Genomic DNA, 27814 nt, shown 5'->3' with positions numbered 1-27814 from the left:
CTTTTCTTATCCAAATTTAGGCCTATTTCTTTAGTCCTTAGTCTTCCATTATAATTTAAAATCACAGTTTAGATCTGAATGGGTGTTTAAAAATCATATGTAATAATTTTCTCCTTTTATGGATTATTAGAGGCCCAGTGCACAAAATTCAGGCACGGGGTGGGGGTGTCCCCTCACCCAGCCTGCACTCTCTCAATCCGGGACCCCTCAGGGGATGTCTGACTGCTGGTTTAAACTGGCAGTTGGGAGAGAAACCAAGATGACAGCATAGGTAAACACCAGAAATTGCTGCCTCACACAACTACTTCAAAAATACAACTAAAATATAAAACGGACATCATCCAGACCCACAGGAAAGCTGACTGAGTGGAAATTCTACAACTAGAAGGAAAGAGAAAAGCACACTGAGACTCAAAGAAGGTGCGGAAGTAAAGTGCAGAGGTACAAAGGCCCACGTGGAAAGGGCTGGCAGCTGAAGACGTGGTGCACATGGAAAGGGCTGGAAACTGAGGACACGGTTGTCTTTTTCAATCGGGGGGGAGACACAAGCTCCCAACTGCTCTGAACTCCAGTTCCAGGTGAGTCTCTGGGGACCCAGACTCATACGGGGAGAAACTGGACTGTCTGGCATCGGTCGGAACTCAAGGGCGGCTTTCTCTCAGAGGTGCTTGCAGCGATTACCGGGACACTGAGACACAGGGCCTCTTAGGGTAGGACTGAGGATCAGCCATAGCTGTTTGCTCTGCCTTATTGATCCCCTGAGACCCCGCCCCACCCAAGCTGTGCAAAGAGGCTTTTGCATATGAAAGGCCTGGCCCTTTGCAATCTGAAAATTACCTAACAAACTGCAGTTGGGTCAGAGAGACCCTGAACTTCCAAAAGAAGGCCCAAGGCCCCACAGCAGTTTGCATTGCTTCACAGCTGGGCCTCATCTGGGCACCTCCAAACCCCAAACAAAGAAGAGGAATCTGCAGATCTCTCCATAGCTCCTGCTGGGTAGCCTCAGGCAGAGGCTAAATTAGCACCTCCTTAGATCCAACAGCCAGTGTACCCAGTGGTCAGAGTGGGACCATCCAGATTACAACTCCTCAGATCCAAAAGGGACACACTCAGGGGGCAGACTCAGTGAGCACCAAAGCCCCACTGAAGCAAGTCTTGCCCAAGAAGGGTGTCTCCAACACAGAAGTTCTCCCGCTGTAGACACAGCTGATTCTCACAGCCAATTGGTCTGGAGGTCTATTCCTCCCAGTGATACCTACAACAATCAAGGCTTAACTACAACAAGACTGTGCACAAAGCCCACAAAGGGGTGTACCAAGAGTGTCCACCTCAGGTAATTGGAGAGGCTGAGCCACTGGGCCCTATAGGACACCTAGCACAGAAAGCACTCTACCAACACAGGGAAGCATAAAAAATGCGGAGACAAAGAAACAGGTCACAAATAACAGAAATGGAGGAAAGCAAACTACTGGATATAGAGTTCAAAACCACACTTATAAGGTTTTTCAAGAATTTTCTAGAAACCGCCGATAGATTTAGTGAAACCCTCAAGAAATCTAGTGAGACCCTCGAGGTTATGAAAAAGGACCAACTAGAAATTAAGCATACACTGACTGAAATAAAGAATATTATACAGAGTTCCAACAGCAGACTGGAGGATCTCAAGAATCAAGTCAAAGATTTGAAATACGAAGAAGCAAAAAACACCCAACCAGAAAACAAAAAGAAAAAAGAATTCAAAAATATGAAGATAGTGTAAGGAGCCTCTGGGACAACTTCAGGCGTACCAACATCCGAATTATAGGGGTGCCAGAAGAAGAGAGAGAGCAAGATATTGAAAACCTATTTGAAGAAATAATGACAGAAATCTTCCCCTACCTGGTGAAAGAAATAGACTTACAAGTCCAGGAAGTGCAGAGAACCCCAAACAAAAGGAATCCAAAGAGGACCACACCAACACACATCATAATTAAAATGCCAAGAGCAAAAGACAAAGAGAGAATCTTAAAAGCAGCAAGAGAAAAACAGTCAGTTACCTACAAGGGAGTACCCATACAACTGTCAGCTGATTTCTTAACAGAAACTATGCAGGCCAGAAGGGAATGGCAAGAAATATTCAAAGTGATGAATACCAAGAACCTACAACCAAGATTACTTTATCCAGCAAAGCTATCATTCAGAACTGAAGGTCAGATAAAGAGCTTCACAGATAAGGAAAAGCTAAAGGAGTTCATCACCACCAAACCAGTATTGTATGAAATGCTGAAAGGTATCCTTTAAGAAGAGAAAGAAGAAGAAAAAGGTAAAGATACAAATTATGAACAACAAATACACATCTATCAACAAGTGAATCTAAAAATCAAGTGAATAAATAATCTGATGAACAGAATAAACTGGTGAATATAATAGAATCAGGGGCATAGAAAGGGAGTGGACTGCCCTGGTCTGTTTGACTCAGTGGATAGAGCGTCGGCCTACCGACTGGGGGGGGTCACGGGTCCGATTCCTGTCAAGGGCATGTACCTTGGTTGCAGGTACATCCCCAGTAGGGAGTGTGCAGGAGGCAGCTGATCGATGTTTCTCTCTCATCGATGTTTCTAACTCTCTATCCCTCTCCCTTCCTCTCTGTAAAAAATCAATAAAATATATTTTAAAAAATAAAATATATTAAAAAAAGAAAGGGAGTGGACTGACTATTCTTGGGGGGGGAGGGGTGTGGGGGGGGGAAGAGACTGGACAAAAATCGTACACCTATGGATGAGGACAGTGGAGTGGAGGTAAGGGCAGAGGGTGGGATGGGAACCGGGTGGAGGGGAGCTATGGCGGGAAAAAAGAGGAACGACTGTAATAATCTGAACAATAAAAATTTAATTAAAAAAATAAAATAAAAACGGGAATTAAAAAAATAATAATAATAAAAATAAACTGGCAGTTGGCCATTCCTCTCACAATGCTGGACTGCTGGCTCCTAATCACTCACCTGCCTGCTTGCCTAGTCACCCCTTTCAGCCCCCTCTGCTGGCCTGGTCGCCCCCAACTGCCCCCCCCCCACCGGCTTGGTCACCCCTCACTGCCCCCCTCTTCCGGCCTGGTTGCCCCTCACTGCCCCACCTGCCAGCCTGGTTGCCACCAACTGCGCCCCCTGCTGGCCTGGTCACCCCTCACTGCTCCCCCACGCAGCCTGGTGTTCAGTCATTTGGTCGTCCTTCACTAACCCCCCTGCCGGCCTGGTTGCCCCACACAGCCTGCTGCTCAGTTGTTTGGTCGTCCCTCACTAACCCCCCTGCCAGCCTGGTCGCCCCACGCAGCCTGTTCGGTCGTCCAAGTTCGGTTGTTTCAGATGTGACCGGCCTGGCTCTTTGTATATATAGATGATACTGTGGCTTAGGAAAGTTACATGATTTGCCTGAGAATAGACAGCTATTGAGTAACAGAGCATTTTTTAAATTAAATACCAAATGCAGTTAGTTTGACTGAAATACAAGTACATCGTCCCCTAAAGAATACTTCCCACATCTTAGGTCTGCTGACCCTGGGATAGCTGTTTCTCAGAACTGACTTCTTCTCGGCTCAGCTCTAACTGCTCTCATTACAGCATGTGCTTCCCATGCCTTTGTAAAGTGCCAAACCCAGGTATTTTACAAAAAACAAAACAAAACAATTGTCCTGCCTATACAACCTAAGTCCTGACCAACAGAGGGAGGGGGAGGGGGAGAGACAGGAGGAGGGACAGAGATAAACATAAAATATTTTTTTAAGGAAAAGTTAGGATAAAATCATTCATATAAATTATAAATGGCTGTTTATGGCACAAGTATAGCTGCCTTCCTTGTATCCTTGAACTAAAAAATAATAATAATAAATCCTTGCTAAAAAACAGGTTGTCTCACCTATGGATTTTAGTATGTACATTAGTCTGAAATTCACCATTCTAATAATGGTAAACGACCATTACCTAAAATGACTGTAATAAAACTAGTAATGGAGTTTGGGGCATCAGTCAGAGAGCAGAAGATGGGTGGGGTTTGGGGTGAGGAAAGCCATGCTGACAGGTCTAAAATTACATACATAGGTGCTTACCGATTTACCTAACCCTGGAAGGGGAAGTTTTGTTTTAGGCTCTCTGCTAGGTGAATTTTAGTTCACGGATGAGCTTGTGAGGTAGTAATTTACCCCTGTATAACCAAGGGGAAGATACTCCAATTGGATTGTTGTCACAGGGCGCAGCTGTATCAGAGGGGCAACTCCAACACCTGCCGGAGCTCCTGTGGTGGAGTCAGGAGATCCAAATTCATGTCATCTGTCACTTCCTCTATCATTTAGAGGAAGCCCTCAGGCCTTCTGGACTTTAGGCAATTTCTCTCTGAAATGGAGATGTGGTACTTGTCCAAGGGTGCTCATGAGTGAGATGTTAGGGTTATCAGTTCTGTTCAGTGAGCACGTGGTGCAAAGTGTACTAGCCGGGGGGATAGAGACGGAGCGGCGGGTTCTGCACACAAGTGCTCACAGAGGAGAACCGCAGGAGTCAGTAAGTATGAAAAGGCTGTGTACATTTTAAAGTGAACATCACTCACCATCAACAGAAACAAGAACAACCAAGTAAATGGTTTCTGCACGGAGCTAGTTTCCTACTACAAATTTTATCCATTTTCTCTTCTCACACTTTTGTATCTCTACTATCAGTTGCCACCTCCTCAGCTCCTCCGATTATAACCTCTTTCAGGATGGGCATAAGGTCTTTTCTTTGATAAGTTGGGGATACATTTAATAGATACCAGTCGAATGATAAGTTGCATTAACCTTGCTGATTTGTTATGCCCAGACCAGATGTTTGCTTAGTCTAGGAAATTATTGCTAAAATTATTAATTCTTTCAACAAATATGTATTGAGTTCCTTCCCTGTGTCAGATTCTATTCTTGATTCTAGAATAGAGCCTTTGCCTATTGCAGCGATTTTCAACTGGTGTGCCCAGAGAATTTTTAAAACATGCAGTACCACCCTAGCTGGCTTGGTTCAGTGGATAGAGTGTTGGCCTATGGATCAAAGGGTCCCAGGTTCAATTCCGATCACGGGCACATTCTAGGTGCGGGCTTGGTCCCCAGTGGGGGATGTGCAGGAGGCAGCCAATCAATGATTTTCATCATTGATATTTCTATCTATCTCCCCCTCTCCCTTCCTCTCTGATATTAATAAAAATATATTTTTTAAAAATGCAGTACCCAACTATTTAGTCAGGGGCACTGGCCTCTTTTCAAATAAAAGATTTGAAATAAAGATTGTCAAATAAAAAAAATTGTAACAGCCAACACAACAATAGCCATCTGGTGTGAATGATTCAAAATTATACCTATTTTTTGTCAATCAGCAAAAAATATCTATTTTTTGGTGTGTTGCAGAATTTTAGTAATGTGTGTGTGCCATGAGATGAGAAAGGTTGACAGTCACTGCCCTAGTGCATTGAAGGATGATGGCCGGTGGTAGGCAAGAATGCCTCTGGGAGGAGGTGATATTTGGGCTGAGACTGACTGATGAAAGTAAGCCAGGCATCTAAAGATCTGGGGAGAGTATGTTCATGCAGGAGGAACAGCAAGTGTCAAGTTCTTGAGGCGGTGACAAGCTTGGTGTTGAAGGACCATAAAAATAAACAATGTAGCAAGGACACAGGAGACAGGAGAGAATGATTCAAGATGAGGTGGGATGTGGCATATCAAATAGGGCCTTGTAAGGCATTTGACTTTTATTCTAAGTATAATGGAAAGCCACTGGGGGATTTTAATGAGGGGAACGATATGATCTCCCTTTTAAAATAGATTATTCTGGTTGCTACACGGAAAATGGACATGAGAGTGAGTTGTGGGGCAAGAATAGAAGCGGAGTCCAGTTCGGATACGATTGCAGTACAACAGTCAACAGATGCTAGTGGCTTGGATTAAGGTGGTGGAGATGGGGAGAAGCCCGTGGATTCTAGCCGTACTTTGGAGTAGCCCTCGCCTCCTGAAGGCTAAGCCTGTTTGACAGCCTGGTTTTCTTCAGCACATAGGTTGGATGGCTCCTGCACACCAACCCAGCTAGTGGGTTAGGAATGGTTCAGGGCGAGGCAGAGCCTCCTGTAGCTTGGCTTCTTAATTCTGCTGTTAGCTATTAAATTGTCAGGTAGTTCTACAGAGGTGATACAGGGATGGGGGTGGCCTGGATAAATCTAATTAAAGCAGGAAATGTCGCAGGGTACAGGATATGGTGTGTCCTCTCCACTGCTATATTGTTAGGGTACAGTGAAGAGATTAGAGCTCCTTTCTACAGAACTGTAGCCTGTAGAGGATATTAATAGAGGATATTAATTAACCTTTCTGCACAGTGTTAAACAGCTTTCCTGTTTGAAAAATGCACTAATACACAAAAATTCACCTATACTTTTAAGTATCCTTAGATCTTCTGTAGCCCGTCACTGGTTTCCACTTGAGCACCAAGTGCATAAAACTCTAGGGACTGTGGAGGGTGATTTGTAATAAATAGATCCCATCAGGAAAATTCAGTCTTTTTTCCTTTCACTGGATCTATTTATCCTGGTAATCTGTAATTATGATGTTAACTGAAAAGTGCTTTGATTAGAGGGAAAGAGGTAAGTCAGGGTAGTAGAGTAAAAACAAGATTCTAAAATATTATAAACTAGGGTCAATGCACGGATTCATGCACTGGTGGGGTCCCTCATTCTGGCCTGTGGGGATCTGGCCGAAACTGGCTCTCTGACATCCCCCAGGGATCCCAGATTGCAAAAGGGTGGTTCTCAGGTGATGCACCCCAGAATCGGGCTCCCTCCTTTCTGATTCCAGGTACATCACCCAAGAACCGCCACTGCCATCGCCGCAGCTCAGCAGCTCCTGCATTGAGCATCTGCCCCCTGGTGGTCAGTGCGTGTCATAGCTACCAGTCAGAGCGTCTGCCCCCTGGTGGTCATTGTGCATCATAGCTACCAGTCGAAGGGTCAAACAATCGGTCAGTCGCTTAGACTTTTATATACTAGTACTAGGGGCCCGGTGCACGAAATTCGTGCACTGGGTGTGTGTGTTGGGGGGGAGTGTTCCTCAGCCCAGCCTGCCCCCTCTCAAATACTGGGAGCCCTCAGGCATTGACTCCCATCACCCTCCAATCGCAGGATCGGCCCCTTGCCCAGGCCTGACGCCTCTGACAGAGGCGTCATTTCCCCCCATCACTGGTTCTGCCCCCAGCCCAGGCCTGATGCCTCGGCCAGAGGCGTAGACCCCCATCACCCTCCAATCGCCTGATCGGCCCCTTGCCCAGGCCTGACGCCTCCGCCAGAGGTGTCAGGCTTGGACAGGGGACCCCCATCTCCCCCCGATCACTGGCTCTGGCCCCCGCCCAGGCCTGAGGCCTCTGGCCCAGGAATCATGCCTGGGCAGGGGACCCCCATCTCTCTCTGATCGCTTGCTCCACCCCCCGCCCAATCCTGACGCCTCTGACCCAGGCTTCAGGCCTGGGCAAGGGGACCATCATATCCCCCCAATCCCCGGCTCCTCCCCCCACCCAGGCCTGATGCCTTGGCCAGAGGAGTTGACCCTCATCACCCTCCGATCACCAATCACCGGATCAGCCCCTGCCCAGGCCTAACACCTCTGGCCTAGGCGTCCGGCCCGGGCAGCGGGGACCTGCAGTGGCAGCGGGGGGCGCTGCGATCGCGCGGGCTCCGCCCCTGCCCCTGCAGGACGCCTCTGGCTGAGGCGTCCGGCCCAGGCAGCGGGGACCCGCAGCTGCAGCGGCCCCGCGATCGTGGGCTTCGCTTTAGGCCCAGGCAAGGGACCCCTAGCTCCTGGGACTGCCAGCTTCGACCGTGCCCAGCTCCCATCGCTGGCTCCACCCCTACATCCTGCTATCACTGGCCAGGGCAGAAAAGGCACCTGATTCTCCAATCATGGCTGGGGGGCAGGGCAAAGGCGGCCCCAGGGCCGCCTTTGCCCTGCCCCCCAGCTCTTAGCTCCCCGCTGGGTTTCCGATCACTGTCAGTGGCAGGGGGCTTCTTCCTGCTTTCCCTTTTGCCTCCCTGCATTGTGCCTACATATGCAAATTAACCACCATCTTGTTGGCAGTTAACTGCCAATCTTAGTTGGCAGTTAATCTGCATATAGCCCTGATTAGCCAATGAAAAGGGTAGCGTCGTACGCCAATTACCATTTTTCTCTTTTATTAGTGTAGATATATATATATGAGAAAAAAAAGAGAAAAATGGTAATTGGCGTACGACGCTACCCTTTTCATTGGCTAATCAGGGCTATATGCAGATTAACTGCCAACTAAGATTGGCAGTTAACTGCCAACAAGATGGCGGTTAATTTGCATATGTAGGCACAATGCAGGGAGGCGAAAGGGAAAGCAGGAAGAAGCCCCCTGCCACTGACAGTGATCGGAAACCCAGGGGGGAGCTAAGAGCTGGGGGGCAGGGCAAAGGCAGCCCTGCCCCCCAGCCATGATCGGAGAATCAGGCGCCTTTTCCGCCCTGGCCAGTGATAGAAGGAAGTAGGGGTGGAGCCATTGATGGGAGCTGGGCACGGTCGAAGCTGGCAGTACCGGGAGCTAGGGGTCCCTTGCCTGGGCCTAAAGCAGAGCCCACGATCTCGGGGCCGCTGCAGCTGCGGGTCCCCGCTGCCCGGGCCGGACGCCTAGGCCAGAGGCATTAGGCCTGGGCAGGGGCGGAGCCTGCAACCGTGGGGAGCTGGGGGTCCCCTGCCCAGGCCTGACACCTCTGCCAGAGGCCTCAGGCCTGGTCAAGGGGCCAATCCGGTGATTGGTGATCGGAGTGTGATGAGGGTCAACTCCTTTGGCCGAGGCATCAGGCCTGGGCGGGGGGCTGAGCCGGGGATTGGGGGGATATGATGGTCCCCTTGCCCAGGCCTGAAGCCTGGGTCAGAGACGTCAGGCTTGGGCAGGGGGTGGAGCAAGCGATCAGAGGGAAATGGGGGTCCCCTGCCCAGGCATGATTCCTGGGCCAGAGGCCTCAGGCCTGGGCGGGGGGCAGAGCCAGTGATCAGGGGGAGATAGGGGTCCCCTGTCCAAGCCTGACACCTCTGGCGGAGGCGTCAGGCCTGGGCAAGGGGCCGATCAGGTGATCAGAGGGTGATGGTGGTGTACGCCTCTGGCTGAGGCATCAGGCCTGGGCAAGGGGTAGAGCCAGCAATCGGAGAGGTCTGGGGGTCCTCTGCCCAGGCCTGATGCCCTTGTCAGAGGCGTCAGGCCTGGTCAAGGGGCTGATACTGTGATTGGAGGGTGATGGGGGTCAACGCCTGAGGGCTCCCAGTATGTGTGAGAGGGCAGGCTGGGCTGAGGGACACTCCCCCCCCACACACACACCCAGTGCACGAATTTCATGCACCGGGCCCCTAGTGTGTGTGTGTGTGTGTGTGTGTGTATATATATATATATATATATATAAAGTTTTTTGTGCTCATCTCTTTTAAATATTCAGTTCATTAACATCTTGTCCCTCCTGCTCTATGTATATAGTTTGACAGTTCTCTGCCTTTACACATTTCTAATAAGCAGCAGAGAGAAAGCTTTTGTATATAATACCTTGTGTAAATCAAAGCCAAATGCCTTATATTTTAGAATTTTTTTATTGAAAATATATATTTTATTGGTTTTTCACAGAGAGGAAGGGAAAAGAATAGGGAGTTAGAAACATCAATGAGAGAAACATCGATCTCCTTGCTGCCTCCTGCACACCTCCTACAGGGGATGTGCCCACAACCAAGGTACATGCCCTTGACCAGAATCGAACCTGGGACCCTTCAGTCCACAGGTCGGCACTCTATCCACTGAGCCAACCAGTTAGGGCAATATTTTAGAATTTTAACTTTCTTTGGTAATAGTGGAAAGAAGGGAGAAAACCTCTTCTGTAGAATTTTCCACAAAGAATAAAAAACCTTTCTTGTGGAAAGAACACTAGATAAGGAATTAAAAGGCCTGAATTCCAACCATTGTTCTACTTTCTAGTTATGTAATTTACTTGTGTATTTACTGAGGATTTTTTATGTGGTAGGCATTGAACAGGGGACTATAGATACAAAGATGAATGAAAAAAAGCATAGATTTCATGGAGCTTTTTTATTTTGAGCTAGGGGAATATGGGCATTAATCAATTATAGTCACACAAATGCTTGATTACCACATAGCATAGATTAATGAAGAAGTGGCATAAGAACTCTCCTGAGCCCTGGTTTTCATATCTGTAAAATGATACTAAATATGTACTTCATAAAATTATTGAGATGATCAAGTAAGATAAATATTCTATACCAATATAGAGTATTATTAAAATTACTAGAGGCCCGGTGCACAAAAATTTGTGCACTCGGGGGGGAAGAGGGGGTCCCTCAGCCTGGCCTGTGCCCTCTCGCAGTCTGGGACCCCTCGGGAGATAATGACCTGCTGGCTTAGGCCTGCTCCCGGGTGGCAGAGGGCAGGCCCAATCCCTAGTGCAGCCCCTGGTCGGGCTCAGAGCAGGGCTGATTGGGGAGTTGGGGTGCCGCCCCCTGTCATGCACAGAGCAGGGCGGATTGGGAGGTTGCGATGCCACCCTGAGTCACGCTCAGGGTAGGGCCAATTGGGGGGTTGGGGCACCGCCCCCTGTCACACTCAAGGCAGGGTCGATGGGGAGGTTGAGGCGCCACCCCCTGTCACAAACAGAGCAGGGCCCATCAGGGGGTTGGGGAGCTCCCCACCGTCACGCACAGAGCAGGGCCCATCAGGGGGTTGAGGAGCTCCCCCCTGTCACTCACGGAGTAGGGCCGATAGGGGAGTTGGGGCACCGCCCCCTGTCACACACAGAGCAGGGCGGATCAGGGGGTTGGGGCACCGCCCTCTATCACCCACAGAGCAGGGCCGATCAGGGGGTTGAGGCGCCGCCACTATCACACTCAGGGCAGGGCCGATGGAGAGGTTATGGCTCTACCCTATCACACACAGAGCAGGGCCCGTGGGGTTGGGGTGTTGGGGCGCCACACCCTGTCACACACAGAGCTGCAGGGCGATCAGGGGGTTGGGGAGCTCCCCCGTATCAGGCACAGAGCAGGGCTGATCAGGAGTTTGGGGCGCCTTCCCCTGTTATGAACAGAGCAGGGCGGATAGGGAGGTTGTGACCCTCCCTCCCCCCCCCCCCCCCCCGTCACACACAGAGCCGCAGGGCGATCAGGGGGTTTGGGCGCTGCCCCCTGTCACGCTGATCCCGGTGCCGGGAGGCCTCTCAGCTCTGCTGATCCCCGTGCTGGGAGGCCTCGTGGCTCCACTTATCCCGGTGCTGGGAGGCATATTACCCTTTTACTATATAGGATAGAGGCCTGGTGCATGGGTGGGGCTGGCTGGTTTGCCCTGAAGGGTGTCCTGGATCAGGGTGGGGGTCCCCACTGGGGTGCCTGGCCAGCCTGGATGAGGGGATGATGGCTGTTTGCAGCTGGTCACACACCCTTCAGGGTGGGAGTCCCCACTGGGGTGCCTGGCCAGCCTGGGTGAGGGGATGATGGCTGTTTGCAGCTGGTCACACACCCTTCAGGGTGGGGGTCCCCACTGGGGTGCCTAGCTAGTCTGGGTGAGGGGCTGAGGGCTGTTTTCAGGCTGGCGAGTGACTGAAGCTCCCAACCAGTCCTTTTTTTCTTTTTTTCTTTTTGTTCTGGGCCAGCTTTAGCTCTGGCTCCAGCTCTGAGGCCTCTGCTGCTGAAAGCAGGTATCTGGTCTGTTTGGGTTCTATAATCGAAACAATGTATAACTCCAGCTCTGAGATCCCAGCTCACTGAAAGCAGATGTCTGGGGTTTTGTTTAGCTTCTATATTTGTTACAGTGTTTCAAACTGCAGGCTCAGAGGCCGGCAAGGCAGGCGGGGAACGTTGGTTTCCTCCATCACTGAAGCAAGCAAGCCTCATGTTAGTTTCAAGCTGCCTGGCTGCCGGCCGCCATCTTGGCTGGCAGTTAATTTGCATATCTCGCTGATTAGCCAATGGGAAGGGTAGCGGTCGTACGCTAATTACCATGTTTCTCTTTTATTAGATAGGATGGTGTAGTTTCCTCACATTTATTTACATTTAATTCTACATTTCATTTGTGGAAATATATGAGCAGGTAATTCCTTACACAAAATATTTTTTTACTCAAATGATAGCTAACTTCTGTTTCTTTTTTAGACTTAATTTAAAAAGAAAAAATGTTAGAAGTAAATTACATTAACTTCTGTAAGGACTGTAACCATTGGTATCAGTTCACAGCAAGAATTAAACTCTTTGACAATAAGTGTTTAAGGACAGGATCTAAAGCAAAGTCAAGTTCTGGGAAGTTTTACTCAAACCTTAAGTAGATGCCAACTAGGAACGTGAATGGGAAATTGTTTTTATCCAAATTCCTGTGTTGATCCCTCACCTTTCTTGTTTCTTTGGCAGCTTATTCTCTCCAGTTGGGAAGGAGGCTACAACCTGCAGTGTCAGGATCTTGCCAGTGCCGGGGAAGCCGATGTCCGGGTGAGTCATGAGGAGCAGCTCGCCACCTGTAGCCTTTCTTGCTGAAAAGAACTGAAGGCTCCCTCCTCGTAGCTATGAGGGTGGGGGCTGGGGTAGATGAGAAAGGAACGCCTGTTCTAATAGAAATGTTTGGTAGCAAAAATGCTTTTCAAATGGCCAACCGTGGGAGACAGACTGAACACATTGTGCTATGCCCGCGTAATGGACCTCTTTCATCATGGAGTGAGGGGGGCTCTGCAGGGTTACAGAACCTCCTCCAGGGTGTGGCTACATGAAGAGAAGCAGCCTGTGTAGCCCTTGTTTACAGCGTAGTACCTTTTGTGCGAGCAATGATATGAATACATGTGTGTATTGCTCATGTCTTTAAAGGAAACAATGGCAGAATAAACCAAAAGCGAACAAAGTGGTTTCCTTTGGGGCAGGGAACAATGAAGAGGGGACAAGATAGAAGCTGGACTTCTCTTAATGTGCATTGTCTTACATTTGACTTTGGAACCATTAACTGTTTTACATAATTATGAAACAAAACTAAATCTAAAAAAATAAAAAAGCCGGGCAGCTTCCCAAAAGAATCTTCCCAAATTTTATTTGGAAATAAAATAAAATAAATGAATATACCATATATTAAGTTGATGACATAATCAGCCAAAGAAGAATTATTTCAAGTAACATTAAAATCCAGTGTTTTGACTGGGCATCACTAGTAAGATATATCTTATCAGTATTCAGTAATTTTTTATTGCTATTAATAAAAATATTGGTATTGCTTTTTTGAGACTATTATAGGTACATAGTAGGATAATGTAATTATACAATAATGTTAATATCATTACAACTAATATTTAAACATAAAGGAGAGATCAGTAAGAAATTTAAATGAAACACCATAATCATAGATTCAAATTGGAACTATCAGAACTAACTTGATTCTCTCTAAAACAAACATGTTTTTATTTTTCTGTAGAAAAGGCCTAGTTAGTCTGTGAGGAACAATGAGCAGAGAATCCCCAGATTGTGTTCTGTAAATACTGTACTTTTCCACCAGAAGGGATGGGTTCTTCGCGAATCGGACAGCTTTTGGGTTGGGTGGGAAATGTGTATGGGGAGAATCCAGGAGCTCTCATGGCGGAGAGCCAGGGAATAGCCAAGGCTGCTGGTCGACCAAAGATCCAGGCGCCTCCTGGACAGGACTCCCGCTGCTGAATGTGGGCAGGGTGAGTATCCAAAGGAACACCGACTGCAGTGGATTGAAACATATTAAATTTATTTTAAAAACCACAAGCTTAAAATGATGCTACAAAACCCTCATTGTTTTTTGAAGGTTGCAAAACACCAACTCATTGTAGAAAAAAAATTAAAGGGAAAGAATCAAAAGTTTTCTTGCCTTTCATGAGTGCATCTCCAAAGAGGAAGAGTTCTTCCTAGAAGAGCAAAGGCATGAGGAGCAAGAGAATTGAAATCATCAATTTGGAACACCTCCTGAAGTCATGGATCAGACAGCAGTGAGGAGGAAATGATAAAACTGTTGGGTGAAAGTTGAATGGAAACTTTGTAAGGATTGGATTAGGCTGTTAACACCTGAACTCCCTGTACAGGAGAACCAGAAATGATGCCCCTCTTTTTCGTGGACTTCAGAGGCGGTCGCTGCTTCAGGATGAAGCTGAACACCTCTTTTCCAGCATCTGGCTGCCAGAGACTCATTGAGGTGGACGATGAACGCAAACTCAGAAGCGTATGGCCACAGAAGTTGCTGCTGACACTCTGGATGAAGAATGGGAGGGCTATGTGGTGTGAATTAGTGGTGGGGATGAAAAAACAAGGTTTCCCCATTAAGCAGGTGTCTTTTGGCCATGTCTGCTGGCTGCCGAGTAAGGGGCATTCCTGTCATAGACCAAGAACTGGGGAGAGAGAGCAGATCTGTTCAGGGTTGCCTTATGGATGCCAATCTGAGTTCTCAACTTGATCATCGTAAAACATGACCAAAAGAGATGTTCCTGGAGAAAGATTTATTCCTGGTTGTTCTGATACTACTGTGCCTCATCACCTGGGGCCCAAAAGAGCTAGTGGAATCTGCAGACTTTTCAGTCTCTCTGAGGAAGATGATATCCACCAATATGTTGTGAGAAAGAAGGTTAGAAACCTCAGACCAAAGTACCCGAGATTCAGTGTCCTGTTACCCCACGTGTCCTTCAACATAAACGTCGGCTCTGAAGAAACAATGTACTAAGAAAAATAAGTAAGAGGCTGCAGAATATGCTAAACTTCTGGCCAAGCGAGTGAAAGAGACCAAAGAAAAACTCCAGGAACAGATTGCCAAGAGGCATGGGCTACCTTCTCTGAGAGCTTCTACCTCTAAGGCAGAGTCCAGTCGAAAATGGGATTTTCTAAGAGTAATAAATAAGAACAAACTTTAAAAAAGGGAGAGAGGAAAAAAAAGAAATAATGTCCCTCTTGATGTGATAGGAAGTTTACAGAACCACCTTTGAAGGAATCTTGCCCCCAACTTAACCTGAGTCCAGTCAAACCTCTAAGAGCTAGTTACAGAAAATGTGGGGGATGGAGAAACAGGTTAAATAACACCAGGAAAAACAGTCATCCAAATCCATAATGATATTATTAGAATTCTCTACAACAGCTGATCTAACTTTTTTAAGAATAAAAGACATGAAAGAAAAGGGGAGAGCAAGGAAAGGGAGAGTGATTGGTTAGAAGAGATTAAGAACCGTAGCAAACAAATGCAGCTGGACCTTGTTTGGACCCTGATTTAAACAGATCAGTTATAAAGAGACATTTTTGAGATAGGTTTGAACATGGACAAGGCTATTAGAAGATAGTAAGGAAATGTTAATTTTATTAGATAATGTCACTGTGGTTATGTCTAAAAAATTCACTATTAGTTTCTATAGATAAAATAATAGTTTGAATTTTCTTATATGCTGCACTCATCCCCCCCCCCCCCCGCAAAAAAGTGGTGGGAAATAGAATTGATTCAACAAATTTGGAATCATATTGAAATTCAGTGATAGATGCCACAAATTTTATTATACTTGTTCTCCCTGCACTTATGAATGTTTGAAAATTTCCATAATAAAAAACATGGGTTATTAATGAGGGAGATGGTGGAAATCCTTTTTTTTTTTTTTTTCTTTTTTTTTTTTTTTAAATTTTTATTTTTTTTTATTGCTTAAAGTATTACAAAGGGTATTACATATGTATCCATTTTATCCCCCCGCCCTAGACAGTCCCCTAGCCTCCCCTATCACCCAGTGTCTTATGTCCATTGGTTATGCTTATATGCATGCATACAAGTCCTTTAGTTGATCTCTTACCCCCCTACCTCCTGCCCCCCAACCCTCCCCGGCCTTCCCGCTGCAGTTTGACAATCTGTTTGAGGCAGCTCTGCCTCTGTATCTATTATTGTTCAAAAGTTTATAATGGTCTCTATTGTCCATGAATGAGTGAGATCATGTGGTATTTTTCCTTCATTGACTGGCTTATTTCACTTAGCATAATGCTCTCCAGTTCCATCCATGACGTTGCAAATGGTAAGAGTTCCTTCCTTTTTACAGCAGCATAGTATTCCATCGTGTAGATGTACCACAGTTTTCTAATCCATTCATCTACTGATGGGCACTTAGGCTGTTTCCAGATCTTAGCTATGGTGAATTGTGCTGCTATGAACATAGGGGTGCATATATCCTTTCTGATTGGTGTTTCTGGTTTCTTGGGATATATTCCTAGAAGTGGGATCACAGGGTCAAATGGGAGTTCCATTTTCAGTTTTTTAAGGAAACTCCATACTGTCTTCCATAGTGGCTGCACCAGTCTGCATTCAGTGGAAATCCTTTTAATTAAAATCTTTAACATGTACATTTTTAAAGCACCTTCAAAGCAAAAATGCAAAAAAGAAAAAAGGAAGATATATCGCTATCTCTACACCCATTTTATTTCTGATATCTCATCACAGACCAATACACATTGGGATACTTTACAGTCCTCCAAAGGTCATTGTTGCATGTATGTATTATTTTTATTTATGGTTTAATTTTTTTGGATTAATATTTTGAAGATTTATTGTTACCTCAAACATAAGAAGCCACCGCACCTTATCTTCCTGAGAATAGATAGCATGTATCCTAATTTCAAAGTTCCTGTTATATAGTGTCTCCTCTCATGTTGGCATGTGAGTGCTGAGGGGCTCGGAGGGAAGGGAAGTGGTGCTCACAACCTACTGCCAGTGAGGAAGAAAAGCATCTTGATTTTGAACCTTTTAGTTTAAGGAAGAGGCGAGGAAGGAATAGTCGTGGACTGCTCCCGGGTAGTATGATGTTAGGAGACACAAATGTACATTAGAGGAATAGATAACAAGTGAAATCTAGCGTAACCAACAGTAGTGATCTGTTGAGTGTGAGGCCCTGAGCAAAGGCAAGACAGTTTCTGTCTTCAAGTGATTGGCAGTCTTTTGGGAAAGATAGATTCATAACACTGACTATGCTTTATGTGGTTATTAAAAGAGGCATAAAATAGTTGGGGAATATACATGAAGAAGCAGTTGATTCAGCCTGAGAAAGGAAAAAGTTAGAGCTCCACAGAAGGGTGGTTTTAAGAGGAGTATGCAGCCCTATCCGGTTTGGCTCAGTGGATAGAGCGACGGCCTACAGACTGAAGGGTCCCAGATTCGATTCCGGTCAAGGGCATGTACGTTGGCTGTGGGCACATCCCCAGTAGTGGGTGTGCAGGAGGCAGCTGATAGATGTTTCTCTCTCATCGATGTTTCTAACTCTCTATCCCTCTCCCTTCCTCTCTGTAAAAAATCAATAAAATATATATTTTTTTTAAGAGTATGCATTGGTTCTGTAGGTGCAGGAGAGTAGCTTGATCAGACACGAATTTTGGAAAGATGATACTAGAGCAGGTTGGAATGCTGGGAATAAGGAACAATGGAGGCAGAGACGCCAGGCAGACGCTCTCTCGGTAGTCTGACAGAAATGCATGCTGTGGGGCGCAGGACACAGAATGCTGAGCGGGAGGGCAGGGCGGGCGCGTTTTCATTGCTCACCTTTTATTTTTCCCATTTACATTTTTTACAGGTAGCCAAGGTGTTGTGGTGGTACTACTTCTCCAAATTAATAGAGTTCCTGGACACGATTTTCTTTGTTTTGCGGAAAAAAACCAGTCAGATTACTTTTCTTCATGTATATCATCATGCCTCTATGTTTAACATCTGGTGGTGTGTTTTGAACTGGATCCCTTGTGGGCAAAGTAAGTGATTTTGTTAACTTTTTCAGTTCTATGTAATGGATCTTGCAAGGCCTCTAGCGTGTCTCCTGTGTTGAGCATTGCGTGCAGGTCAGGAGAGGACGAGGGGCCATGGCATAGCCGGCTTTGTCACACAGCAATGCACATGTTTGCCAGTGGCCCTTCGTTTCTGGTCTCTGATACTGGCAAAGTCTGGGTGTTACCTTAAATTTTAAAAATGTTTTCTTTTTCGTGCACCAAATGTCCAATGGCCAGAAGCACATGTCTTGGCTGGAGCAGTTTTACTCCAATACCCGGGGCTGAAGAAATACTAGGAAATGGCACCTTTCAGTCACCACTTGGCCGTGGTATAGATTGAGTCATTTCAACTTTTAGGGCTTGTTTTTCCATTTTGAAAAAAATGAAAGCCACCTTGCTGACCCACCAGAGTATTGGCTTGTTTTGTTTACTAAGAACTACAATAATATGTTTTACGCACTCATTCATATCTATTTATTTTGAATGAAACAAAAATTTCATGAGATAATATTTAGCCTGGCTCTGTCCCTTTATTTCAAATTCTATCTCACTTTTTCAAAAAGTTGGTGACAATCTTACTGCATTGACTTACTAATGGGTCAGTTATGACCTGCAGTTGGAGAAACCCTGAGCTAGAGAGAGCAGTACTTTCTATCTGATATTGTCTTATACCCAAGAATTAAAGGATAGTCTATGAAAAATCAGAATTGCTAAAACTTAAGTCAAAATTATCTTGTGCTGGGATTTAGGATCTTGTGGAGATGAAATTTTTAAAACACCAAGGATTTTTGGGCTACATCAGTGACTGTGAAGATGCAAACTCACCCCACAGTCTGAAGAAGGGAGTTGCTGGGGTACCATGAGCAGAGAGAATGCTGCCCCACCTCTCCTGGCCTGACAGAATCTGGTTTCTTGAGTTCAGTGATTAAGACCATAATTGACTTACACTGTAATCAATATATAGACTATAATCAACACCAAAGGACAGTGATCAGGTTATTTTTATGATTGTCAGCAGTTTCATTACAAATCACTAAGCATATAAAGCGAGTCTCAAATAATCACTGTATAAAGACATAGAATTCCTATGAATAAAATACTACGTGTGAGACAATTTCTCTTCAATCTAGAATATTATAAAAATTATAAGCAGCAACAAAGTTTTAATTGATGAAAATGAAAACTCAGGTGGCTAAAAAATATCACTAATATAGCTCAGAGTACCTGGTACTCTGAAACTGTATTTGTGTTTTCATATAATTCAAGTGCCCTACCAAGTTATTCCAGCCAGTGTTTCTTGACACACTAGATGCATGGTGTTACTCATCTTGTTCCTTACTCGTTGCTTTGCATTTATCTATCCAGATCTCTAACCCAGGACTGGGAAACCAGGCTAGAGAATTTAAATTAATTAACCAGTGCCTTTTAGTTTATATAGTATTATAACATCTCAATCCTACCACAAGCCTTAAGAGATAATTATTATTATACCCATTTTCCAGGTGAGAAAAATAAAAATTTACCAAGTCAAAGTAGCATATCCAAGGGAACTTAGCTAATAGGGGGTCGTGTAGCTCCACAGTATCTTTTAATAGGATTGATGGCTCGCAGACCAGGCCTCTGGACCCCAAGCTCACACACACAACAGTACCCAGCCCAAAGTGAACACTAGTAAACACTGTACACATATTGATTGAGTTAAGCCTCATAATAAATAGTGAGTTCCCTGTTTCCAGCAAATAATCCCTTCTGACATCTTCCCTCTTACAGCTACATCCTTTCGACCCTTAGTTGACCAACATAGAACTGTTCCTTCCCTTGGTGTCCTGAAACACCATTCACCATGCTGGTGGCAGTGTAGGAGGATGTCGTGAAGATTGTGGCAGGGGCTGGGGGAGTGCTTCAGCACAGCTACCACAGCAGATGCCCTAAAATCGGATTTTACATAGTCTTTGTCCTTTAGTCCATGAGTTGATCCATCTCTCCTTAGTCCCAGCCTTTCCTCATCCTGCTGGCTCTTCTTTCTCCCCCATATTTGCTCACCTTCCCCAGCGTCTCCTGGTTCCTAGGTTCCTTTCAGGTAGATTTTATTAACTTAATTATGAAGAGCAACATATTTTCCTTGATTCTTGAGCAGCTTCTTCAACCATGTCCTGAAGGATCTCTTTCTTTTCTTTTTTTATCCTTACCCGAGGATATTTTTTCCGTTGATTTTTTTTTTTTTTATAGAGAGTGGAGAGAAGGGAGAAGGGGGAAGAGAGAGAGAGAGAAACAAACATTCATCAATGTGAGAGAGACAATCGATTGGTTGCCTCCCTTGCCTCCCACAAGTGCCCTGGACCAGGGCCAGGGATGGAGCCTGCAACCGCAGTGTGTGCCCTTGACCGGGAATCGAACCCGCTGATGTTTCAGTCCTAGGTTTCAGTCCTAGGGCCAAACCGGCCAGGGCTGAAGGCTCTCTTTCTCCAATCAGAATGGCTCATCGAAGATTTAGCTAAAGCAGATACTTCTGTCATTGGCTTTAAGCTAACATTTTTTTTTCTCCCTGATTAGCAATGAGTTAAAGGGACAGTAAAACCTTTGCACAACAGAATTACCAGTTTGGTTGGCACTCTAAGCACTATGCAGCTTAGTCCTATTAGGTGACTTGCTGAATCCTGGAGTGATGGCACAGTAATCAGGGAGTTTGTCCGTGTGAATGTTAGTGTCATTTTCTTATTCATCTTCATGATGAGCAGGAAGGATCTCACTTGACAAAGAATGAACAGTCCTACTTTCTGGAAGAGCAGTAATTCCTGTGTGGTACTTTCATAGGTTTCTTTGGACCCACTCTGAACAGTTTTATCCACATTCTTATGTATTCCTACTACGGACTGTCCGTGTTTCCGTCGATGCACAAGTATCTGTGGTGGAAGAAATACCTCACCCAGGCTCAACTGGTATGTCCGCCCTCCCTCCGTTCAGCTCTTCTCCATGTGAAGTTCCTACATATTCGCATGGGTTGGGGAAAGGTCACAGCAACCCCAGCCTTCCTAGAAGTCAGCGGCTTTGCCACGGGTGACAGAGATGCCTATTTTTCTCTAAAGAGGGCCTATTAAGAATGAAACCTTGCAGGCTAAAACGTCCTTTGCGTATGTCATTAGCTTATTCCTTGCTTTGAAATGTAGACAATACTTTTAAAATTAATGTTGTTGTTAAATCATTTCAGCTGCTACTTTTCCATGAGAAAAGTAATGAGCAATTAAGTGAGCAATTATAGTTACTTACTAATAACATTTCTGGATAGGATAGCAGGCTGCTTTAGCGGTTTTTTGTTTTATTCTTACACAATTTAAGGAGTCAAAGTAATTGATCTCTAGATGTACAAAACTTCACAGCGGTCCGTGTGTGGCTCGGCTGGCTCCCTCACATGGTGCCCTTCCTGCCCTTCCCAGGTGCAGTTCGTGCTCACCATCACCCACACCATGAGTGCTGTCGTGAAACCCTGTGGCTTCCCCTTCGGGTGTCTGATCTTCCAATCTTCTTACATGCTTACACTAGTCATCCTGTTCTTAAATTTTTATTTCCAGGTAAGTTAAATGTAAATGTTCAGTGGTAAAACCTAAGAGACTGTGCACCTCTACATTATATATTTGTTTCATTTTACTGAATAAATATTATAGTAGCACATGTTTGTTGATAAATTCAAATAACAGAGATGCACAAAGTAAAAATGAAACCTGCATCCCTAACTGCCCTCCCAACGAAGGAAGCCCTCCTCAGAGGAGAACTTACCCAGTGTCAGTTGAGTGGGCGTTCTGTAGACATTTTTCAATGTATACATATACAGGTTTATCAGATATTATGCATTTGTATCCTACAGTTGCACTGTGCTACCAAAGCCTGAAGTCAAAAAGTTAAACACTGTGTACAGTAAGACAGATCCAGGAAATTTATGTGAATGAAGAAAAACATGGGCTAAATGAGTTTAATATTAAAAAATTGTTTCCATATCAGCTACTGTGATGTATAGACTCACTGTTCCCTTGGAAAGCATTATTTTCAGGCAACGAGTGTGCAAAGGTCACATTGACTTTTTTGAGTATCATTTTTTCTTTTTTTTTAATCTTCACCTGAGGATATGTTTTTGTTTTTTACTGATTTTTTTTTTTAGAGAGTGAAAAAGGGGGGGGGGAGAGGAAAGGGGGGGGAGAGGAGAGGGGGGGGGAGAGAGAGAGAGAGAGAGAGAGAGAGAGAGAGAGAGAGAGAAGCATTGATATGAAAGAAACATCGATTGGTTGCTTCCGTAAACATCCCGACCGGGACAGACCCACAACCTAGGTATGTGCCCTGACCAGGAATAGAACTGTCGACCTTACACAGAACCGTCACCTGGTCCACAGATGACGCTCCATCCAGCGAGCTACCCAGGCAGGATAAGTGTTATTTTCTTTTTAATTAACAATTTAAAGGGAGGAGAGCTTCAAAATGCAATTTCAAAGCACCTCTGTGATACAAGAACTGATAAAGTGGTAACCGCACAGGCCTCAGGTGGTTGTAGGTTTGTGTGTTTTTTTACTTTTTCAATATATTTTTATTTCAGAGAGGAAGGGATAGGGAGAGAGAGATAGAAACATCAGTGATGAGAATCATTGTTTGGCTGCCTCCTGCACACCCCCTACTGGGATTGAGCCCACTATCGGGGCATGTGCCCTGGTTGGGAATCCAACTGTGACCTCCTGATTTATAGGTCCATGCTCAACCACTCAGACACACTGGCCGGGCTGGTTTCGGTTTAATTTGCTCTCCTTTGTGGGCTGGAGAAATAGAAAACCTCATGAAAAAAATGAGAACATACATTTATATTCAAAACAGTACTTTTGAAATTGTATTCAGCTATATTTTCTTCTTCTTCAGACATACAAGTGTTTTCTGATTTTTTAATTTGCATTTGCTGAAAGTCAACCCGTAGTGTTTTATACAAAGTACAACTGTGGGAACTGAACTTTGGACAGTTTTTCAGCTCTTGTGTTTCTGAAAGTAGACTGGCTAGGCTTTGTCTGTTGTAAGAGATAAAAGTTTCCTTTGAGAATTTCTAAAGAAATAGGCATTGATAGAACCAAACAAAGCTATGGGGGGTGGGGTAGCGGGTGTGGGGGGGGGGGGGTGGAGTAAGGGGCTGAATGTTGAAACTTGAAGAGAAGCACAGAGCCCAGCAGGGGTCGCCAATGGCACTCAGAGCTTTAACTCTACTTGATTCAATTGAATCTTAGTCTTTTAAAGTTGAGTATATTTTTTAGTCTTAACCCTTAATACCATTGTTTTAAAAAATAAAAAAGATAAAAATGAGATGAGATTAGATATTTTGTCAGAATAGCAAAGATATGCCAAAACCCAAATTAAGCAAAGTCCCAGGTACTAGTACTTTAAAATAACAGTACTTTTTCACTTGAATTGTATTTTTGTTTAATTATGTCCTTAAGTCATGGGGATGTGATGTATAGCATGGTGACTATAGTTAATAATACTGTGTTGCATATTTGTAAGTTGCTAAGATAGTAGATCTTAAAAGTTCTCATCACAGGCCTTGGCCAGTGTTACTCAGTGGTTAGAGTGTCGGCCTGAGCACTGAAAGGTCTTGGGTTCGATTCCTGGTCAAGGGCATATACCTCAGTTGCAGTTTCGATCAGGGGCAACCAATTGATGTGTCTCTCTCACATTGAGATCTCTCTCTCTCTCTCTCTCTCTCTCTCTCTCTCTCTCTCTCTCTCTCTCTCTCTCTCTCTCTCTCCCTCTCTTTCTCCTTCACCCTCTATCCCTCCCTTCCACTCTCTAAAAAGCAATGGAAAAAATATCCTCAGGTGAGGATTAAAAAATATATGTTCTCATCACAAGAAAAAAGTTGTGTGGTGATAGATGTGAACTAGACTTATTGTGGTGATAATTTCACAATATATACAAATATTGAATCATGTTGTACACCTATAAACTAAGATAATGTATATCAATTATACCTCAATTAAATATATATACTTTCTATGTAAGCAACTAATGCAGAATAAATTAAATGCTAATCCCAGAATATATAAATACTTGCTCATAAGGTGAAAGAAACAACCTTTCATTAGAATTCATACAAATGTCCTGTTTTCACCCTATTTTTATTTTTAAACAAAAGCTTTTTAAAAAAATAATTGATAGACTTATTTTTAGGAGTTTTAGGGTTATAAAACTGAGCAGATAGTACGGAATTCCCACATACCCCCTCTACCCCTTGAGTTCCCCCTATTAACATTTAGTATTGTGTTGCATTTGTTACAATTGATGAGCCAATATTGATACATTATTAACTACTAGAGGCCTGGTGCATGAAAATTCATGCACTGGAGCAGGGGTCCCTCAGCCCAGCCTGCCCCCTCTCACAGTCCAGGAGCCCTCAGGAACAGAGGCAACCCTTTGATTATGGGAAGGCAACGCCCCCATCACACCTTTGCTGCTGCCACTGCCGGCAGCGCAAGCCTCAGCCGGCCCTGGTTACCTGTGCCTCGGGCGGCCCTGGGCAGCTGGGGGGCTGAGGGGACTGGGCGCACCATCTTGTGGCTGTGGGTGCCGCCATCTTTGAGGGTGTGACAGTCAATTAGCATATTCCCTCCTTATTGGTTGTGGGCACCGCCATCTTTGAGGGTGGGGCAGTCAATTTGCATATTTCCTCCTTGTTGGCTGTGGGTGCCACCATCTTTGTGACAGTGTGAGGGTCAATTAGCATATTCCGTCTTTATTAGATCAGATAGTCCAGGGTTTACATTTCCCTCTTTGTGTTGTACATTCTATGGATTTTGACAGATGCATAAAGTCATTTCGTGCAGAATATAAGCCCTCTGTTTCTCACAGCTTCACTGTAGTCCCCACATTTGTCCCTGGGCCCTTTCTTACAGCTGCAGCGCCATCACTTGCTGCTCCGCGTCCCTAGGCAGGCTGTCTGGGCTGCCCATGCCCCAGGCAAGCTCAGCACTCCTGAGCTGTCACTACCTTATGTCCCTGCTACTGTAGATCCTGAGGCTTTAAAATTGTCATAGTAAAGATAAGAATTCTTATTATGAAGTCCAGTACCCAAGAAAATCATACACTGTTTTAGACTATATGCCACTATAGAGATGTCTTATTAAAGAATCCTTTTTCTTTTCGTTTTCTCTTCAAAATGTACACATCCTACAGACATACCGAAAAAAGCCAATGAAGAAAGAGACGAAAGAGTTACCAGCAGGGAAAGAAGTGAAGAATGGATTCTCCAAAGCCTACTTCACTGCAGCTAACGGAGTGATGAACAAGAAGGCTCAGTAATATCAGCAGCAGACACAGCATATATAATGGCCTAACAGATCCGCTTGCTCTCAGGCAAGGACTGAATTGAACATTATATATGCTATAGCATACACTAACTTCCTTTGCGTTTATAAATCATTTGTACCCAGAATGTATTAATATCTTGCTATGAGGTTAATCTGTTAATTGAGTGCTTCTGTCAGCATTGAGGTGAGCTCTGCAGCCCTCCCACTGGCGCCCCTTCTCTCCTCCCCGAGGCCTGCCCCTCACAGGAGCTCTTCCGCTGCCTCACACACAGCCGGAGAGCAGGGCACTGTTTGTCACAGCAGGTCTTCAAATAAAAAGTTAACAGTTTGTTCTCATGAAAATGTTTAAAAGAAAATGTTAGTTCTCTCCCAGATACAGGGTGTGTTCTAATCTACATGAAGCAATAATTGTCAGTGCATAAAGGAATTAGTCCCTCTGTTCCTTTAGGGGTCAACCCCAGAAGATATTAAAAGAGGATTGTAAATGTAAAATCTAACAAAACTTTTAGGCTGTGTCTGTCAGATTCCCACAGCCACTCCTAACTTTCAACATAGTGATGTGGTAATGAAACTTGAGAAAAAAATCCTCTGCCAAATCCTCATAGCTCAGGGGCTTTGAATAGTTGTTCCTCAGTTTTAATTTGGTTTCCTTGATTATTCGTGTCTACCTCTCATGTTAAGTTGCCTCGGTTAGGATATAGACAGACACAGTGCTCAGTGTTCAAAAGCAGGAGCTAAACCTGGCTGCCCGTTGCTTTCTGAGCAAGGACTCACGTCCAGTCTGCCCTTTTCTTAGAAGGATACGCCACTGGGACATACATACATCAGAACTCAGAGCTCTGGGGGGAAGAGACATTGAACCCGTTTGTGAATATTATTCCTTAATACCTGCTATCAGTCTTATGCAGGTTAAATTTTTGAAAATGGTAACTAAAAATCGGAGGATGATAGAAAGATTTCAACACTGAGCCGTGGGCTGGTAAAGAGCCAGGCCAAAAAGTGCCGATTTGGCAAACTCAGCCCTCCTTTCCCGGCTCTGCAATGCAATCTGGACCAAGAACCCGGCACAAAAGCACAGAAGTCGTTACTGGACAGTTCCGTCCTGCTCCAGTGTGGGCAGTTACTCACTGTCCATTGTACCAAGACCGGAAAAGGGGTATTTTTTGAAGACTTGATGATGATTTATACCCTGTGAACGTGTTGTTATCCCCTACACCTACTTTTTGAAATGTTTTAGGTCATAACGTTGACATCAAATGCTTTAGTGCCAGGAAGGCATTGTCACCATTGCCCCAGCGCACTCCAGCCTGTCTGGGAGTGCCTTGCTGCCCTTTTTGGCCTTTTTTTTTTTTTTTCTTCTGAGCTCTAGTTTTTAAAGTGTTTTTCCTGTTTAAAAAATAAAAGCACTAACTTTTGTACTGACATTGTACACTGACATCGTGCTGACTTTTCTGTCTTCTCTTTCATGTAAACTACCCACTTGGGATCCCGGCCCTTGGTGGACAGGGACTGAGCTTAGACTAGGGTCCCTGGGAAAGGGTTGGACTGTAACCTTCCCTTCTCTACTTGTTGACCCATTTCTGTTGGACAGACATCTCAAGCTGATGCCCACCTACCTTAGGTTTATTTTTCTAAATAGTTTTCTAATACTGACTTGCTCCAGGGTACTTAATCCCACTTCCATCACATTATAACTGTGTTTGTTAAAGATTGTTCTCTCCTAAAAACTCATTTTAAAACAAGGGCTAACTTCGAGCATGACTGTTACTGCTCCTCTCTGACTAGCACAAGTTGGACCAAGGAGACAGCCCTTGAGCAACTGAGCTCAAGTTCAGTTTTAGGTCTCAGACGTGGGCTAACATCTGTTCTCCAAGTACATTCCAGGTGAAGATGAGAGAAGGCAGACAGCACTGGTCATTCACTTACTCAGCTTGTTATTCTGCCATAGCTGCAGTTCTAGATGCTCTCATATGTGCAGAGCAAGGAGCAGCCACTGTTCAGCAGTGACACAGCCAAGGTGCTCCCTGGGCAGGGTGCGGGAACCTCTCGGATCAAAGGGAGAGGTTGGGTAGTTGACACTTTCAAGCTCAGTTTAGTTGGAGGTTTCAGGATGCTTATTTCCCATTGGTCTTTAGCCCTAGAAAAGCTTGATAAACACCTGTAGCCTTAAACCATTCAAGGGCCAGTTAAATTACACAGAGCTATGAAATCTTAGCCACAAAAATTGAGTCATTAAAGTGTCACAACTTAAAAAAAAAACAATGTTTACTTTTAATGTGATTTTCCTAAAAACAAAACTATTTTTAAAAATCTGTGTCATCTGTTTAAAAGAAAAATGGAAAACTGATTTTCCTAAATGAATTTCCTCTTCTAGGAATGAAAACACTTATAGGCATATCTCTTAATTCACCCAGTTTTTAAACTAACAGAATAAAACATTTACTTAATGGAATTACATATAGACATTTCTTCCCTTCAAAACTATATGTTGTATTACTTGTCATATTGGGGGACAAAGTCCTCCCCATTCCCATGGGAAAGGTATTTTTATTTTAAGGCAGAATGGCATACACTGTGACGGGCAGAGCAGCACTTTGTAAGAGACCGTCTGGTTCTTTCTAATATTTCCATGTCATCTCATGATGTTTCGGGGGGGGGGGGCTTCCTTATTTGGAAAATAAGACTATCACTTCGTT

At 44.7% G+C, this 27814-nt stretch overlaps 1 protein-coding gene and 1 pseudogene across 2 annotated transcripts in view; both read left to right on the top strand.

Moving 5' to 3' along the window:
- The window catches only part of ELOVL2 (ELOVL fatty acid elongase 2), an 84242-nt gene extending 56781 nt beyond the window's left edge, over positions 1 to 27461 (top strand). For both annotated transcript variants that reach the window (XM_059688598.1, XM_059688599.1), the window contains 5 exons: positions 12436 to 12513; positions 17604 to 17775; positions 20605 to 20729; positions 21225 to 21359; positions 24985 to 27461. In XM_059688598.1, coding sequence (XP_059544581.1) covers positions 12436 to 12513; positions 17604 to 17775; positions 20605 to 20729; positions 21225 to 21359; positions 24985 to 25110 — 636 coding nt within the window. In that variant the 3' untranslated portion in view covers positions 25111 to 27461. The remainder of the gene's footprint in view (positions 1 to 12435; positions 12514 to 17603; positions 17776 to 20604; positions 20730 to 21224; positions 21360 to 24984) is intronic.
- Positions 12521 to 15472, top strand: LOC132230715 (small ribosomal subunit protein eS6-like; annotated as a pseudogene).
- Positions 27462 to 27814: the final 353 nt, after the last annotated feature.

Source organism: Myotis daubentonii, chromosome 3 (genome assembly GCF_963259705.1).
Source record: "Myotis daubentonii chromosome 3, mMyoDau2.1, whole genome shotgun sequence".
NCBI lineage: Eukaryota > Metazoa > Chordata > Mammalia > Chiroptera > Vespertilionidae > Myotis > Myotis daubentonii.
The sequence above is the reverse complement of the archived record's forward strand: the minus strand, read 5'-3'. Positions and strand labels throughout refer to the sequence as shown.